This window comes from Periplaneta americana, chromosome 9, assembly GCF_040183065.1.
Source record: "Periplaneta americana isolate PAMFEO1 chromosome 9, P.americana_PAMFEO1_priV1, whole genome shotgun sequence".
In the NCBI taxonomy this organism is placed as follows: domain Eukaryota; kingdom Metazoa; phylum Arthropoda; class Insecta; order Blattodea; family Blattidae; genus Periplaneta; species Periplaneta americana.
In genome coordinates, this window is record NC_091125.1 from 72,925,685 (window position 1) to 72,941,128 (window position 15,444).

A 15,444-nucleotide genomic window follows, 5' to 3' on the forward strand; every position below is an offset into this window, starting at 1 on the left:
CTTTTTTTTTTTTTCTTCCTTTCTTCCCAAGCCTTCAATATTTTGCCCTATTTTTGTTGGTGTTCCGAACAGTGGATATCAGCTGCACAACAATTGTTTGCTGATTATTACCTTTGTCAATTAAATCCAGCACTTCCTTAAAGTTCAACTCAGTTAATTTTTTTCACTTACAGGCTATCTTGCGATATGTGTAACACACCAGGAATTTCCAATATTGAATAGCAATGTACAGCATTTGTCCTTACTTACGAATAGGAGGTAGCTATTAACTATAATATGTTGTTGTTTTCTAATGCCAGGCATTTGATAATAAAGTCATTTGACCTCTTGAACTCCAATATTTTTCAAAGATAGTATCATGGTCAGCCAATGAAGCACAGATTTTTGAGGTGTTCCGAATCCATTGCTTAATATTAAAACTCATGTACAGCATGACACAAAAGTTTCTAATGTTTTCTTATTCCACTTAAATAAGTTAAATTTGCATATATCAATAAAGCATAGCATTTAACATAAATTTGTTTTCAAAATTCGAGATATACAGGTGGCCAACTTATAGAATAATTGTCATGTACAATAATAACATAGATATTTGTATATTCCATAAAAATGCTGCCAATTATGCCATATAGCCACAGAAGTTTCACTGTATAAATTTTGTGATAACTTTATAAAGTGAGCTAGAAATACACACAACTTCTATTTTTCAACACCTCGTTAATGTTAAATTACACTTGAAGCATTATCTATTTTTTTTTATTTGCACGACATACACAATGGGTTCATAGTGTTATAAAATAAAAAAATACAAACAACTGAAAGTTACAATAAAGTTTGTACTTTTTTCATATTATTATATCATTTACACATATCACAAATTACATAGATAAAATCAGTAATCACATTCTTACTTGCACATTAACATTAAAGTAATGTATAAATTTCTTTAAGATGTCAAGGAATAGGCGTTAAAATGATATAAAGGTGTCCAGTTTCCTGCTAGAAATACCACTAGAATTTGTCTAATGAAAACCATAAAGACGTGGACGTTTTAAAGATGTTTATATTAAAAAATGGATGGTGCTACAGATAGCACACAACTAACTAACAAACATCTTTTTCTTGTTAAGTCTATAGAATGGATTAATTCGGTTGGCAACAGGAATGGATTTCAGAACACCTTGACTAGGCTTCTTACTGGCATCAAATGGAATAGCAGGACTTCGTTTTACAGACATATGATACTCCAGTACATCTGGAAGCAGAAAAAAAAACATAAAGAAAATAACAGTGCATACATTTTATCTTTCCACATTCACACACCAAAACCGGAGTTGACAGTAAGTAGCTGCATGCGCTGCCATTCAAGGACACACACAGTCTCTGATAAAATGTTTATTTTTGTTTGCAGTGTTGAATTTAATTTCTCTGTTTATGTTTGTTGCTTGAGTCATTATTCAGAGATTTAATATAGAGGAAAGAATTGTCATTTGTCATAACTTTTTTAAAAACCGAATCATCTAGTGTCATAGAGAATTTCAAGAACGTTTTCCTGGGATCAATTCACCAGAAAAAAACTATAGTTCATAAAGTAGTGAATGAATTCATTACTCATATGGGATCAGTATTGGACAAGAGAAGAAGACGTAGGCATCATGTTTTAACAGAGAAAAAGTTAAATGACACCAGTGCTTGATTTGAACAATTGCCGCGAAATTCTCTGCCAAATCTTTACTGACATGTTGGTTCCGAAAAGTTTTGGTTATTTCATAGCCTTATCAATAAAAGTTTGATATCATCAAAATTATGACCAAATCAACTTTGAATAATTTCAAGGAAAAATTGTTTCGGAGCCGGGTATCGATCCCGGGACCCTTCGCTTAGCGCGCGAATGCTCTTCCGCCTGAGCTACCCCAGGAACTATACACGACACCGTCACAATTTTTCCTTTGTATCCACATGACTCAAATGAGCTGACCAGATGCCAGAACTCAACTATGAGTGCACACAAATACTTGTGTCACTTAAATTGTGGCTTTCTGTTAACGTACCTCCAGTAACGAATGTATTATACAAATCTAGCTTTCAGGTAGTAGCTCCCTGTAAAGCAGGTTTGAATAATTTCAAGGAAAAATTTTTGGACATAATATGCTCTGCTTCTCACACCATGGCTAAGTGCTGTGTATGGCAGGATGGTTAGGTTAGGTTATGGAGGGTTTTTTTAAGGAGTCTTAAAGGTCTCCTGCACGTCAGCCTAAATGGCTTATTGTGCATCCCCATTGCAATGGACACTAGCATTGTCTTCCGAAATCTGTTCCTTGGACTAGTAACAGTATCTTGGCTCCAACATTAGTGTCCATTCCTAAGTCTTCCCTTGTTATAAAAAAGGGAAAATCTTTTCCTTTCCAAGTGTGGACAGTCAAATGGGATATGTGAGGCACTGTCCTCCTCCTGTTTGCACATTTTACAGATGGGTTCCTCTTTATAGAGTCTCACTCTGCATAGGTGTTTCCTGAAGTGACCATGTCCGGTAATTAATGCAACTACACTTCTCATTCCTCTTCTGTCCAATTTGAGCAGAGATGAGAAGAAAGAGTTATTTGGATCTAAAACCAGATTCCTGGCCAGTTTTTGTCCAAGATAGAATTGCCACCTAAATTGGTGTCTACCTTTAGTCCATGTCTTAACCAAGGTCTTGGCAGGAAGTAAACTGATTCCAACCACTGTTCAGGTCCAATAAAGAGTATCTCTGTACCTTTTTTTGGCCAATTGATCTGCGTTTTCATTTTCCTGAATGCCCTGATGCCCCAGTACCCATTGCAGTTCTAGCCTGTTATGAGAAGACATACCAATTTGGACTTTATCTGGTTGGCAGCATGGTTAAAAAAATACGAAGTAGAACTACTACTTTACAGTGCATATAAATCTTCAATCCAGTTATGACAGCTGAAAACATCAGACTGTTGCCACAGTAACTTGGCCTCCTTATACTACTTCTGATATTCAATGAGCTTCAAATAACTTCCTCATTTAGTTTGTCATTTGTTTCCATGCTCCCAAATGTCTGAGTCAGCAGTTGATTAAAAAAAAAAATATGTGTAGAAATAATATATGAGTAGCAACTGCAAAAGGTGGGGTTATTTTTCTGGAAAGGAGTATTATAAAAAAAAAAAAAAAGAGATATTTTATAAAAAAAAGGGAGGTTATTTTTAATTATCTTTATAAAACAAGACAGCCCACACTTACGCATTTCATTTGCCTCTCATTTTGGTCTCAAAAATATAGTGATCGCAAAAATTACAATTTAATAACCACACCTTTGAATAAAATATTGAGAGATACTCCAGGGATCTACATATTCAAATAATAATAATGACCAGTTAAGTTTATTTAGCCGTAACATCCTCATATTGTTGTTGTTTAGTCAACTGTCCGAAGTCAGGTCTGTACCTCACAAGTGATGACAATAAGGTACCACTTATGAGGCAACTAAGCCAGGAGATAATGGGGTAGAGAGAAGCCCACTGAAAAGCTGCAGAGCCATGAAAAATTTGAAACTATAAGCAGTAATAATAATAATAATAATAATAATAATAATAATTTTATTTACTAATATTTACTGTGCTGTACAACAGCCTGGGACCTATAACAGTTCAGCACAAGATTTACAGTGAACATGGAATTACAAAAGCAGTACATACAAATAATTATTAAAATTAGAGACAAATACAAGTAAACAATAATGACAAAATGAATACCGTAGATAACTGCAAAATATATCATACAGAAAACCTCAAAAACAACACGAATGAAATTGAAATGAATGTGATTTTGACGAGTATGCTTAATATAAGAATAACCAAACAACAAACTATACATTAAATGGATCTTAATTAATACACTGTAATTAAATTTTGAATAAAATTAATTTACAATAATAATAATAATAATAATAATAATAATAATAAAATGATGGATTTTCAGAGTAATAAAATATAACATAAAAATCCTTACCATATTTTCATTTGGAAGAGAAATAAATTCGGAGTTGTGACAGAGGCAAAAAATTGCTAATAAAAATTCAATTTCTGATATATTCCTCAGATAAATTTTGTGAGGAAGAAAAATGTATCAATCTGAATCACATTAAAAGAAACACACTTGCACATGCATACACATCCCTATTTTTCAGTAGTAAATATTAGACAGTAAGGTTAAGCTAATATTTTAAAAACGTTTGATTGAATGAAAGAGTATTTTTTTCAACTGAAGGTCAGTAAAATTTCATCATAGGTAACAGGAATAAGACTTGAAGTAAACAGTAGTACCTTGTGCGCTGTTCCTGTTGAGGGCAATGTTTACTTTCTTCCCACTTGTTGGTGTTACTGTCGTCTTACCTGTGACGACAGTCTGGAACAAGCAATTTCCACTTGATGTTAGTTGGATTTTCTCTGTATCAGCACGCTGGAACAAGCAAGTGCAATACCATGAGTATAAATCAGACACACACACACAAAACTTCATTTGTAAACTTTTATAGGACAGAATTTTTTTTCGTCATTAGATCCGAGATTCCTTAGCACAGGTTCTTTGGAACAGAAAATAAAGCTGAAAATCTTATGTCAAAGATTCATAGCATGTAAAAAAACCCTATCCTGAATGAGACTGGTCTCACCCACGAATTTTCATGCTTTGCAAACAGTCTTATTCTGCTGTCCTGTGAAACTGCAGAGATTTTGTGAAACTAGAACTAGCTTAATAATGCATTCAGGAACTTACATTAAGGCTCATTTTATCTTTATACAGAGGTTAGCACCGCAGCCCAAGGCTTAATGTACCTTAACACTCCTTTATGTAGGAATGGTCACTTTCTTGCAGATATCGTGACTCAGCTATATGGTGTTGTCGATTCAGCCATGTAGGCTCAAGGTCCAATGAAGTCTAAGTAGCGTAAAATGTATCCTCAAACTGATACTATCTGTACACCGGTTACAATACTACATCCAGCTGCACCATGTTAGTAGATGCTACTGAAATGATGATGATGATGATGATGAATAAAATGGAGAGTGACAGTGGAATGATTGAAGAAAACGGGAGAACCCCAAGAAAAAACCTTTGGAACCTTGGTTTTGTTCACAAATATGACTTTACCTCGCCAATATTTGAACCCAGGTCTGCAGTCATAATAAGCCATTGTTATACCAACTGAGATACCAAGGTTACATTGGGACTTACTTTTCACTACAAAACTAACCTAATCCAAACCAATCTAATAGTGCATTTTCGTAGTGGGCCCAAAATTTTTGGGTTCTAATTCGAGTTAAATAGAGGTCTAAGAGGATCAAAATCTGAACATTACTTGCATCAAAAGCAAAGCAAAGCAAAGCTAGAAATAAAATATGATATCTAATGATTTACTGTTTGTGTAAGAACTGCATACATGTGTATAAACAGAATGAAATAAATTCGACTCAGAAATTTCTTCAGGCAATAGATGGTGTCAAGGCAAGTAATTCTTAATGATATACCTATGTCCAAAAAATAGCATCCTCCATCACTACATGACATCAGTGATAACACAATTTTAGCAACAAACTGAAGTGAATGCAAATGCTATAAAAGTCTTGTTTGTGACAAATGAAGTGCAGAAGGAGAAGGGATTTCAGATGTTTATAATGTATCTTTAATAGCAAAACGAAAACAAATGACAATACTTTAAAAATTAAATTAAAACAAATATAAGACTTTTGCAGAATATTACGAATATTGTTCAAACTCGAATCCACCAACCTGAATGTACGCATGCATTGCATTGACACAGCTTGGACTGGCAGATTTGCCTAATGGAGTCTTTGCCACCAGTTGCTCCTCAGTCTTCATTGTTGTCTTGTACATAATGCCGTACATGTGGCCTCTTAGCAAAAATATAAATTAAGATTGAGGACCAGTAATCTTACAAATCAAGGATTGGGATAGCTGATCCAATGTATGCCATACAGATTAATGGGGTATTCCTTAGTATCAATCCCAAAGAGTGTTGGCACACCATCATGTTGAAATTATATTCTGTTCCATATGTAAAATGAAAATTTCTAGCAGGTATTCTCGTAAAAAGTAAGTGTGTTGAAATGTGATCGCAGCATGTAGGTTTCCAGGCTCCTGGAATCCTTGAGCAAAGGTTGCATGGCAGTTCTTCTGTCCAGAGATGTGAGCTGCAACTGTTCTAAAAGCACCACCTGCATAAGAGAGGTTCTGTGACTCCACAGGATAACTCCAGTAAAGGGTGGTTGTAAAGCACTTTGTTGTAGATACCATTGCGAAAAGTGTACCTGATGTGGATAATTTCCCAAGTTTAGCACCTGTACTTTCTACCAGTGGAATGGGCGCAACTGGTGCTGATGCAAGACTTCTGCCAATGAGTGCCCAAATCTCTCGGAACTTGTTGCAGGCTTGTGGAAGACTCCATAGTAAATGAATCTAAAAACCTCCTCCTTGAACTTTAGTATCTGCATATTTCACCTTTGACTAGCATTGCATCACTTAACCTGCAAATTATTTCCCGTTTAGCTTATAAGAAACACAAGAAATTACATGTGACCATTCAGAGTTTCAAAGAAATTGATAATGTCTTACCTGAAGGGAGACTGTTTTTCGCAATTGCCTCTCAGTTCCCATGAAGATGGTATTACGAGGTCTAACTCTTCCTGGAAATTGTACTGTGTGCTAATTTCTTATTTCATTGTCACTGTAACCACTTGCACTATATGCTATTTTTTCAGTTCACGTGAAATACTCCTCTGTCAAATCCCTGGATTAAACTAAAATGGCCTTCTAAACATAGAAGTTACAATATGTACAGGGTTGTCCTATTGAAGGGAAAACTACTGTCAATTTCGATGTCCTCTAACAACGAAACAATGAAGGGTAAAATTTCAGAACATAGGTTTATGTTAAAAATTACTTTTCTTGACTATGATTATTTTTCTGCATACTCACTACAAATGTTACAGGAAGAAAATTTTGGAAAATTATATTCTTTGCTTTTGCTGTGAGAGAACCCTCAATATGTGGTGTGTTGGCAATTTTCTTTCTTTGAGGATCAATTCTGTTGTGCTGGAAAGACAGATCAGTTACTCTTGTTGTGTCCTCAGGCTGACAGAGTTTCGTGTCTATATATGTGAATGATTAAAATATTTAATTTCATTCAGTTGTGGATAGTTGACGAAAATAGGAAAGTACCAGCACATGAACTACCACCACAACCAAGAACTCCATCTCAGCAGATTCCAATAATAAAATAAATAAATTGTCAATTAAAAAGAGCGCAAACTGCACAAAAAAATTTTGATATTACAAAATTTAAAAACTAGCTGAAGATGGCGGTTATTTTCTAATTAAATTTAATGAGAAGTTGTTTAGGTGACCTATTTTAATTACTAATAAACATACTCATTGAAACAAATTTTAAATTAATATTCATGTATTATTATTATTATTATTATTATTATTATTATTATTACTGCTTATAGATTCAAATTTTTCATGACTGCAGCTTTTCAGTAGGAATGAAACATCTGTCACACCCAATTTGTTACATACAAACACTACTGAATTTATATAAACTCTTACTTATTACATAAATATCGACACAATTATAGAAGTGAAAGTTGTAATTCGTCAAGAAGAAAAATACTGTAGTTGTGTTTAAGAACAGGTATGAATGAAACTATTGAGCAATGGTATCATCAATTACGAAAAAAAAAGAGAGAGAGAGACAATTGCACAGGAGGAAAATTGGACAATGTTGCCAACTTCATTTCGAATAAGCTGTGCCCTGTATTTTTTACTTGTATATTTCGGGGGGGGGGGGGGAAGATGCACAGGGTATTCGAGAAAATATGGCATATTTAAGTATAAGTGAAATTCCTACATAGTATCCTTATTATTGATAATTAACCATAGATATCTCCATCAGTGCATGACAGATATCCTAGATCATATATACCCAGATTGTTCGGCCTTATAGGCTTTGACGGTAACAACTTGTCAGGTTTACTATGCTGCCATCTAGTTGTTACATAAGGAGTCATGTCATAACTCCCATTTGAATTGCATTAGCGACTATACTGCCATCTCGTGTTCGTTTACGGCGGAAGGGTAGCGATCCTGGTGGTTGTTCTCTTCAAAGTGCTACCGATTTTAACATAGGGATGAGCTATCTGTTACATATATGATCTAGACTGATATGTATAATCAGGGCATATGTATACAATATGGTTACAGTGGTCTCTAATCTTGAAGTGGGTAAAAAAAAAAAGCTGTTCCTCTCTTGTAATTACATTAATAATGTTCTTGGTTGGGACAAAAAACAGACTCGAGATTTTTTGACGAGGTGTAAACTGAACTTTTTCCTTTTGTTGTGATCAAAAAGAAAATCACATTTCCGAGAGTGGTTCTATCTTCATCTTCTGGTAATCAAAACATTCAGTCGGAAGAGGTTCCTAAAGACGAAGAAAGAAGAATCTCGAAAATGTAGTGGTTTCCTTTTTTATTAGCACCAACATAAAATGTCCAATCTACACCTTGTCTGAACATTTCACCACTGATTTCTACGTCATATAAATTGAGATGGATTTCAAGACTAAGATGGGCAGGGCATATAAGGAGGATGAAAGAAAACGAGATACCCAGAAGAGTATTGCAATTCAAAGCCGAGGGAAGGAGGAGAGCAGGACGACCTAAGCTTCAATGGGAAGACTGCATACGGAAATTTGTTCAAAGGCTTTGAGTGAAGAATTGGTGGATTGTAGCCAGGGATAGGGACAAATGGCGAAGAATCCTGAAAGAAGCCGAGGCTCAACCTGGGCTGTAGTGCTACAGATGATGATGATATATCGAGATATTTTGGAGACAAATTTGATAAACAGTTTACATGAGAGAGGGAAAGAATGGTTTAACCAAAATTCCTTTTTTGAAGTGAGACAGTGATTGTTAGCCTTAATAGCTGTCTTTAAATACTTTTTCGTAGTATTTAATAACTTGGTTTTTTAAATTAAGTATTAATATTAACTTTGCAGCTTTTAATTAAATTTCTACAATATGAAGTAATTTACTTTATAAACGAAATATTCACATAACATTTTTGTAGCTTCTAAACATCTTCAAATAATGGTCTACTTTCTAATTAGCTCAACTTTTAAACAATATATTATATTGTAATCTACAGCTAGGGTTGGAAATGTGTTGCTGTGTGGTGTCTCACTGTGGTAGAGTGTTATAGGATGTAGTGTTCAGGATAATATTGTATGAGGATGAATAACAGGTTCAAGTTATGGGCAGGAATGTAATTTTGAGAACTGGATAGTATAGTAAAGAAATTTGTAAATAGTGATGGTGAGTCCCTGAATACAGAAATGTGAAGGGTCATCACCATTTTGATGTTTGCTTAAAGACAATAAATCATATCATATATTGCAATCTACTTTAGGAGATATTTTTCTTTTCAGCTTTTAAATATATTTCTCTAACTTTAACATTGTCTTATAACAAATACAAATTACTTTACGAATTAACTTTCCAACTTTTAAACAGACCTCGTTCCTGAAAACACCTATACATAAAAACTTATTTTCAGAAACAAAATAATGAAACTTAAATTTTTTTATTTTTTAAATAGCTTTCTGTGATGAACAATATTATATCTGGAATGAAAGATTTGTGTTTATTTTGTTTGGCTTATATAATCCTTACAAGACATTGAAGTTACCTTTGGGTTAGTGTTAACGAAGTCACTCACTTCCCAGTTGTCTCCTACACTCCTCCTGACCTCTGCAGCCGATGCAGAACTTCGACTACTTCGCCTCTTGGTATTTCCTTTAGATGAAGAATCATCTTTCTTCTTCCTCTTCAAATGGCACAGATTAACGTTCATATCCTCAATCTCTGACAGCAATAAGCCACATTTCCTCTTCATTTGAGGAAACTTTAAACATTCATCATGTTCTTCTTTCACTTTGTTAGCCTCCACTAACTTCTTTCTTTTCATTCTTCTTGCTAGTTCCTCACTATTTTCGAACTTTGTATCCTCACCTAGTTGTGTGCCCACATTTGATGATTTGCTATCTCTCTGATTTACATCTGTGTAAAATTTCATCAAGTTCTTTTTCTTCTTTTTTGCTCCTGTTGCTTGTGCTGTACTTACTTTTGGCTCTGTATTTACAGCTTCCTGAAAGTCGACATTTTCCGGCTCATTGTTCATTTGCATCAACTTTGCATCACTATCTGCTGACTTTTTCGTCTTCGACTTTTTCTTTGCTCCTCTTGTTGACTGTCTTTTTCCTTCGGTATTTTCTAACTCTCTATGTGCCTTAAGAGTCCCAAGAGTAGTTTCCTGCTTCTTCTGCCCACGATTCCTCCTCCTCCTCCTTCCTTTCTTTATTTCCCTTTGCTCGAAGTTGTTCAGCTTCAGAGCTGCTTTATGGACGTAATTTTTCAGTTTGAATTTTTGTATTTTCTTCGGCCTTAAGGTTACATGTTCAGCAGATACGAGTGGGTAGGAACCCTCTGCAAACTTGGTGAATCTGAAAGCACAAGATCATCATGAAACTTGCTGCACGACAGTGTCATTATTAATCTACTGTTAATGCTCTAAAACAACGACATTTCAAGGAAAGAAATCATATCAAGATGTACAATAATTTCATACATTTCTCCTGTATAATAACTTATTTTAATTATAGGAATTTTCATATAACCTGTTATCTAAAAGATAACGTAACTACAAAATCAATTAAGTTTCAAAGAGTGTGTGAAACATAAAGAAGAATTCTGAAACAGAAAAAAAAAAAAAAAAAAGAAAAAAGAAAAAAAAAAGCTCACAAAAGATTACCAAAGGCATGGTGGTGACTATGCTACAATGGCAGCTTGTGGCCTGAAAATGTGGTGGTGCACAAAATAACACATCCTTCACATTACATAAACTCCGACAACCATATTTATTGAAATTTTTAGGATTTAAGTTTCTGCATTGTTGTATGTTGTCTCTTTATGTACATGTAGTTGGGATTGGTTCTTAAAAAAAGTATATATATCCATAGTGTCAGGGCTGGGCAAAATACTGACATCCAAGTATTTCAAATACAAATACAAAATACTCCAAAGAATAGTATTTGAAATACAAATACAAAATACTTTAAAAAAATTAACCAAAATACATTTGTATTTGAAATACCCGATACAATATATAAAGAATTAAGAATATTACCGAAAATCTAAAATATTATATTAACATTAAAATTATATTTATCTCGAAGTTTTATATAAATACTGTAACTGAACATTCTTTCTTTTCCCAGTCAACAATGAATAATTACTGCTCCCTTTCAAAAAAGCCAGTTTCTCAAAAAGTTCATCAGGTAAGGATCTCCTTGCTGGTGAATGAATAAATCCTGCAAAACAGAACAGTGTTTCTACAGGCACAGAGGAACACAAACTTGTATTATACTCTATAAATGCTTGTTTCACTGTTGGGTAATTCTCTAGAGCGCACAGGGTTGTCCCTTTGCCATTGAAGAATTGTATGAGCTCATACTCCGCAGTAGACAAGTTCTTTTCTTTTTGCTTTTCAAACTCTGTTGTACTTGAGTTGAAAACATAAAAATTGTTTTCATCATCTTCATCGTCTGAACTGACCAAAGGTGTAGCGAGAACTGCTCAGCTGATTTCACACACATATTCTGTATCCTCTTCTTATCATTTGGTGAGGCAGTGTCAGGTAGCTATCTTATCTTAAATGATGGGTGGAAACAAGCTGCCAAAATAGCTCAATTTGCTTCTAGGGTCAGATCAAACATTGCTTTAAATCTTGATGAAAGCGAACTCATTAGGATTGGAGTTACTTGGAATAGATGGCGTAGATTACTAGATAACATAATATGTAATCTGTTTTTTAGGGAAATTAATGTGGATAGAAGTTGGCCGTAATAGCACATCTTCTCATTTTGCATTAATCAAGGGCTACTGCAATGGGTTTCAGAACTGCACACTATTCTTCAAGGTACTGAAACTCAATATCTTTGAAGTTGGCAATCCCAGTTTCTCACATACAGTATACTGTTTATATCACGTTTGAATTGCAATATTTAAGAATTCCATCGAGTTGGACAAGGAAACTTTAATGAATATTTCAAGACATCTGACATAATTTCTGAGAATTTGGGTCTCCTAGACGCATTCCATAATGCTGAACACTTAGCAAGTGTTGGGTGATGGATCCTTGATGCTGTTGGAGATTTCTTTATGACATTAAGGAAATCAGTTATGGCAAGAAAACTAAGTGTATGGCTAGCACATCTGAAATGGGTAGGCAAATAAGACAGAAGTTCATTCTTCAAGTACAAATCCAAAACTTGAAGGACAAGAAGAAGAAGAAGAAAGTATTTTGAGTATTTGAAATACAAAATACATCAATTTTATGTATTTAAATAAAAAATACTTTCTAAAATCCTTGCAAATTACAAAATACAAAATACAAATGTATTTCAAATACTGCCCAGCCCTGCATAGTGTTCATCACAGTAAACATGTTTTACTTCACACTTATTTAAACAATTCACATTTTCAGTTTCCAATAATAAATAAACTGATATATTAATATGAGCACTTCTATACACTAACAAACTGCATAAATAATAACTATTTTACAGGATATCATACCATGATATCATGATAAGAAAGATCCTATACAACTCACATCTTCACTTTACAGTAACAAATAAACAGCTAAATAATTAACACACTTGAATACAACCAATATACACATTTCACAGTAACAAGTAAAATGTTATGAATAACAGAAGAAAATTTGAAACTGGGGATAATAAACACAATTATGACATGGATTAAACTTAATTTACTGCATAACCGTAGTGTATCAGATGAGAGGAACAAGAGAGAGAAGAAACAGGGGTATCAATTTGTAGGAAGAAAAATTTAAGGATACTCAAACCTTAATTCTACAGGGTTTGACACTCATATCTTTATCTCTCTCTTCTGCATGCCACTGAAATGTATACAAATTTAGGCAGTAAGATTCATTACTATCAATCTGAGACACAGAAGCTATGCTTTCACCAAAATAACTGGAACAAGTAGACCAATTAGAGTGATGCCCACATAAAATTCCTAAATAAAAACATAATAACTCACACAAGCACAAAATTACAGGAGCTAGCACTAACATGCTATTCCTCGTGGTAACAGCCAATGACATACTGACTTATACAAGCAAAAAACAGGACATTGAATCAAACAATAGAATCAACAGAGAAGAAGCAATATATATATATATACATGGGAGAATGAAAAAGTATCAATGGAACTAAATCCAGGAAAAGAATAAATGATACTTTAAAGCAATCTTACAATATTATAAGACTGGGTTAGTAAACAGAAAGGGATTAAGAATGAAGTAATCATGAGGTATTTTAAGATACTATTCTGATATTTTTCCGAAAAAAATTCAAGAAAATTACAAAAATTTTTAGTCAGTATGCCAACAGTGGGGATGGAATAGTGTACTTTCCTGCAAATTACCAAAGAAAAACCACCAAAAACTTTTGTAATGCCAAGAAAACTAAACTGCATATCATCCATATATGCCATAACTCATATGGTACAAAGTGAGAAGCATTTTACATATTGCTGGCTCAGTATTACAAGGTTGAGTGCAGCAGCATGCTACTTTTGAGAAACAAGACGTCAACATTTTAGGGTATCAGTAGTCGTTGTTTTAACATTATTTTTTCATACCAGCATTCATGTCTTAAACCTAGTTAAAAATATGAATCACATGCAGCAGTAATTTCTGAACATCCTCCATAACAAGTTATTTAACATTATTTCTAAAAATTGGACCTGGTAACACTAAATATATACTTATCTAAAATATCTAATTTTAGATTTACAACATGTAAATTAGCAATGGAAAAAATTCAGTTATTTAAAATAACAAAGTTGTATGTAAGGCATTATACTTTGAAAACCACTATTGATTGAGGAATTATAGAAAATAGATGTACAGAATAGTAGGTTTCAACATGTTCATTAACGTCATTATAATAAAACGCCATAACAGATTCATTTACTTGAATTTATACACAAAATAATGACAAAAAGATTCTTCTCATGAACGTAATTTTTGTACAACACAGAAAAAGCTTTCTTTCATTAGTTTTACTTCATATTGCAATGTAAAGCAGAAAATGTATCAGTAAGTATACAATGAACTATATTATAACCAAAAAATTTTTACACACACAAAAAAAAGGACAGAAAATATTTACTGTAACATGGTTTAAGTGAAACATAAATTTCATTACTTTTTCATAATACTGTAAAATATAAATAATTGATTAAATGGCGATCTTACTCGTGTTAATTGTGTAAGCATGTACGGCTTACAGCTGTTTTGGTGTTTCTTCACAAAACACTGAAAATATATTAGCAAGTATGCAATGAATTATGATTCAGTGCAAATAAGGAGTGGTTCTGTCCTTTTTATAGTCTTTGTGTTACTTTTTTTTTCTCGTCTCTGCAGTCAATAATATTATGGTTATGTTATGAAAAACAGATCTATCACCCTCAAACATAAACTTAAATTAAAAGATTTAACCTTCCTTTCTGTAACTATGGTTACAGATTAGCTGATTTTGGTGTTGGAATCAGTTCAAACTCTGTTGATTTTCGTGAAATCATTGGTAAATGTTTCAAATTAACATTGTTGTATTCTTTGTCATTATAGCTCTGCTTTCATTGCAAGCATGTAAGTGACTGAGAAAACTTAAGGGCTGTATTACTTTTTATTGAAAAGTTTTGAGCAAGCTTAAAAATCATAAAAGTCATGAGGCTGAATCTCCATAATTGTACATAGCTTTCTTTTAAATGTTGACTTGAGCAGGTGCAAGAAGAAAACTTGGGAACAATTATCTTATAACGAGGAGTAGAAAATTTTATTGTTATATTCTAAATTGTGATATGGCTTTTCTACACGTTTACTTTTCGCACTATTTATTTCACTGTTTTTCACATAGCACACAGTAAATTCAGCAACAGTTGAGCGTTTAATTTCAATTTTTTATTTGCTGGTATGTTCAAAAGCTCTGCTTTCAAATCATGCTTGTAGGAATCAGATGTGAAATGTTAGGAACGAATATGTGCAGTTTCAAGATTAAATTTATCCTTTATGTAACACTTAATCTCCAAACCTTTTGCAGCTTTGGATCAGAGGGAAACAAATTATAGTTTAGTTTTCCTGCTGTAATTCTGACACTCGTTCACAGCACAATTTGGCATTTTTCGTGCTATAATAGTAATAATATTCGCCTACTATAAACAGCACACTAACAAGATCTACACATAAACACCTCATGTCTTCTAAATTCT

The 15,444-nt window shown here is 33.5% G+C and overlaps 1 protein-coding gene across 5 annotated transcripts in view; it reads right to left on the minus strand.

The window, feature by feature from the left end:
• Window positions 1-816: 816 nt before the first annotated feature.
• Nnp-1 (Ribosomal RNA processing protein 1 homolog Nnp-1) overlaps window positions 817-15,444 on the minus strand; it is a 28,634-nt gene continuing 14,006 nt past the window's right edge. The window contains exons 6-9 of one of the 5 annotated variants that reach the window (XR_011333895.1): window positions 9,770-10,583; window positions 6,637-6,707; window positions 6,333-6,548; window positions 5,910-6,239 (exon numbers count right to left, since the gene is read on the minus strand). Coding sequence is in view for 2 of the 5 variants with exons in the window: in XM_069835039.1 (XP_069691140.1) it covers window positions 1,101-1,255; window positions 4,329-4,464; window positions 9,770-10,583 (1,105 nt within the window). In the remaining 3 variants the exon portion in view is untranslated. Of the gene's footprint in view, window positions 1,256-4,328; window positions 4,465-5,909; window positions 6,549-6,636; window positions 6,708-9,769; window positions 10,584-15,444 lie in introns of those variants that run through there. The other 4 variants (XR_011333896.1, XM_069835039.1, XR_011333897.1 and 1 more) reach the window with 4 other exon arrangements.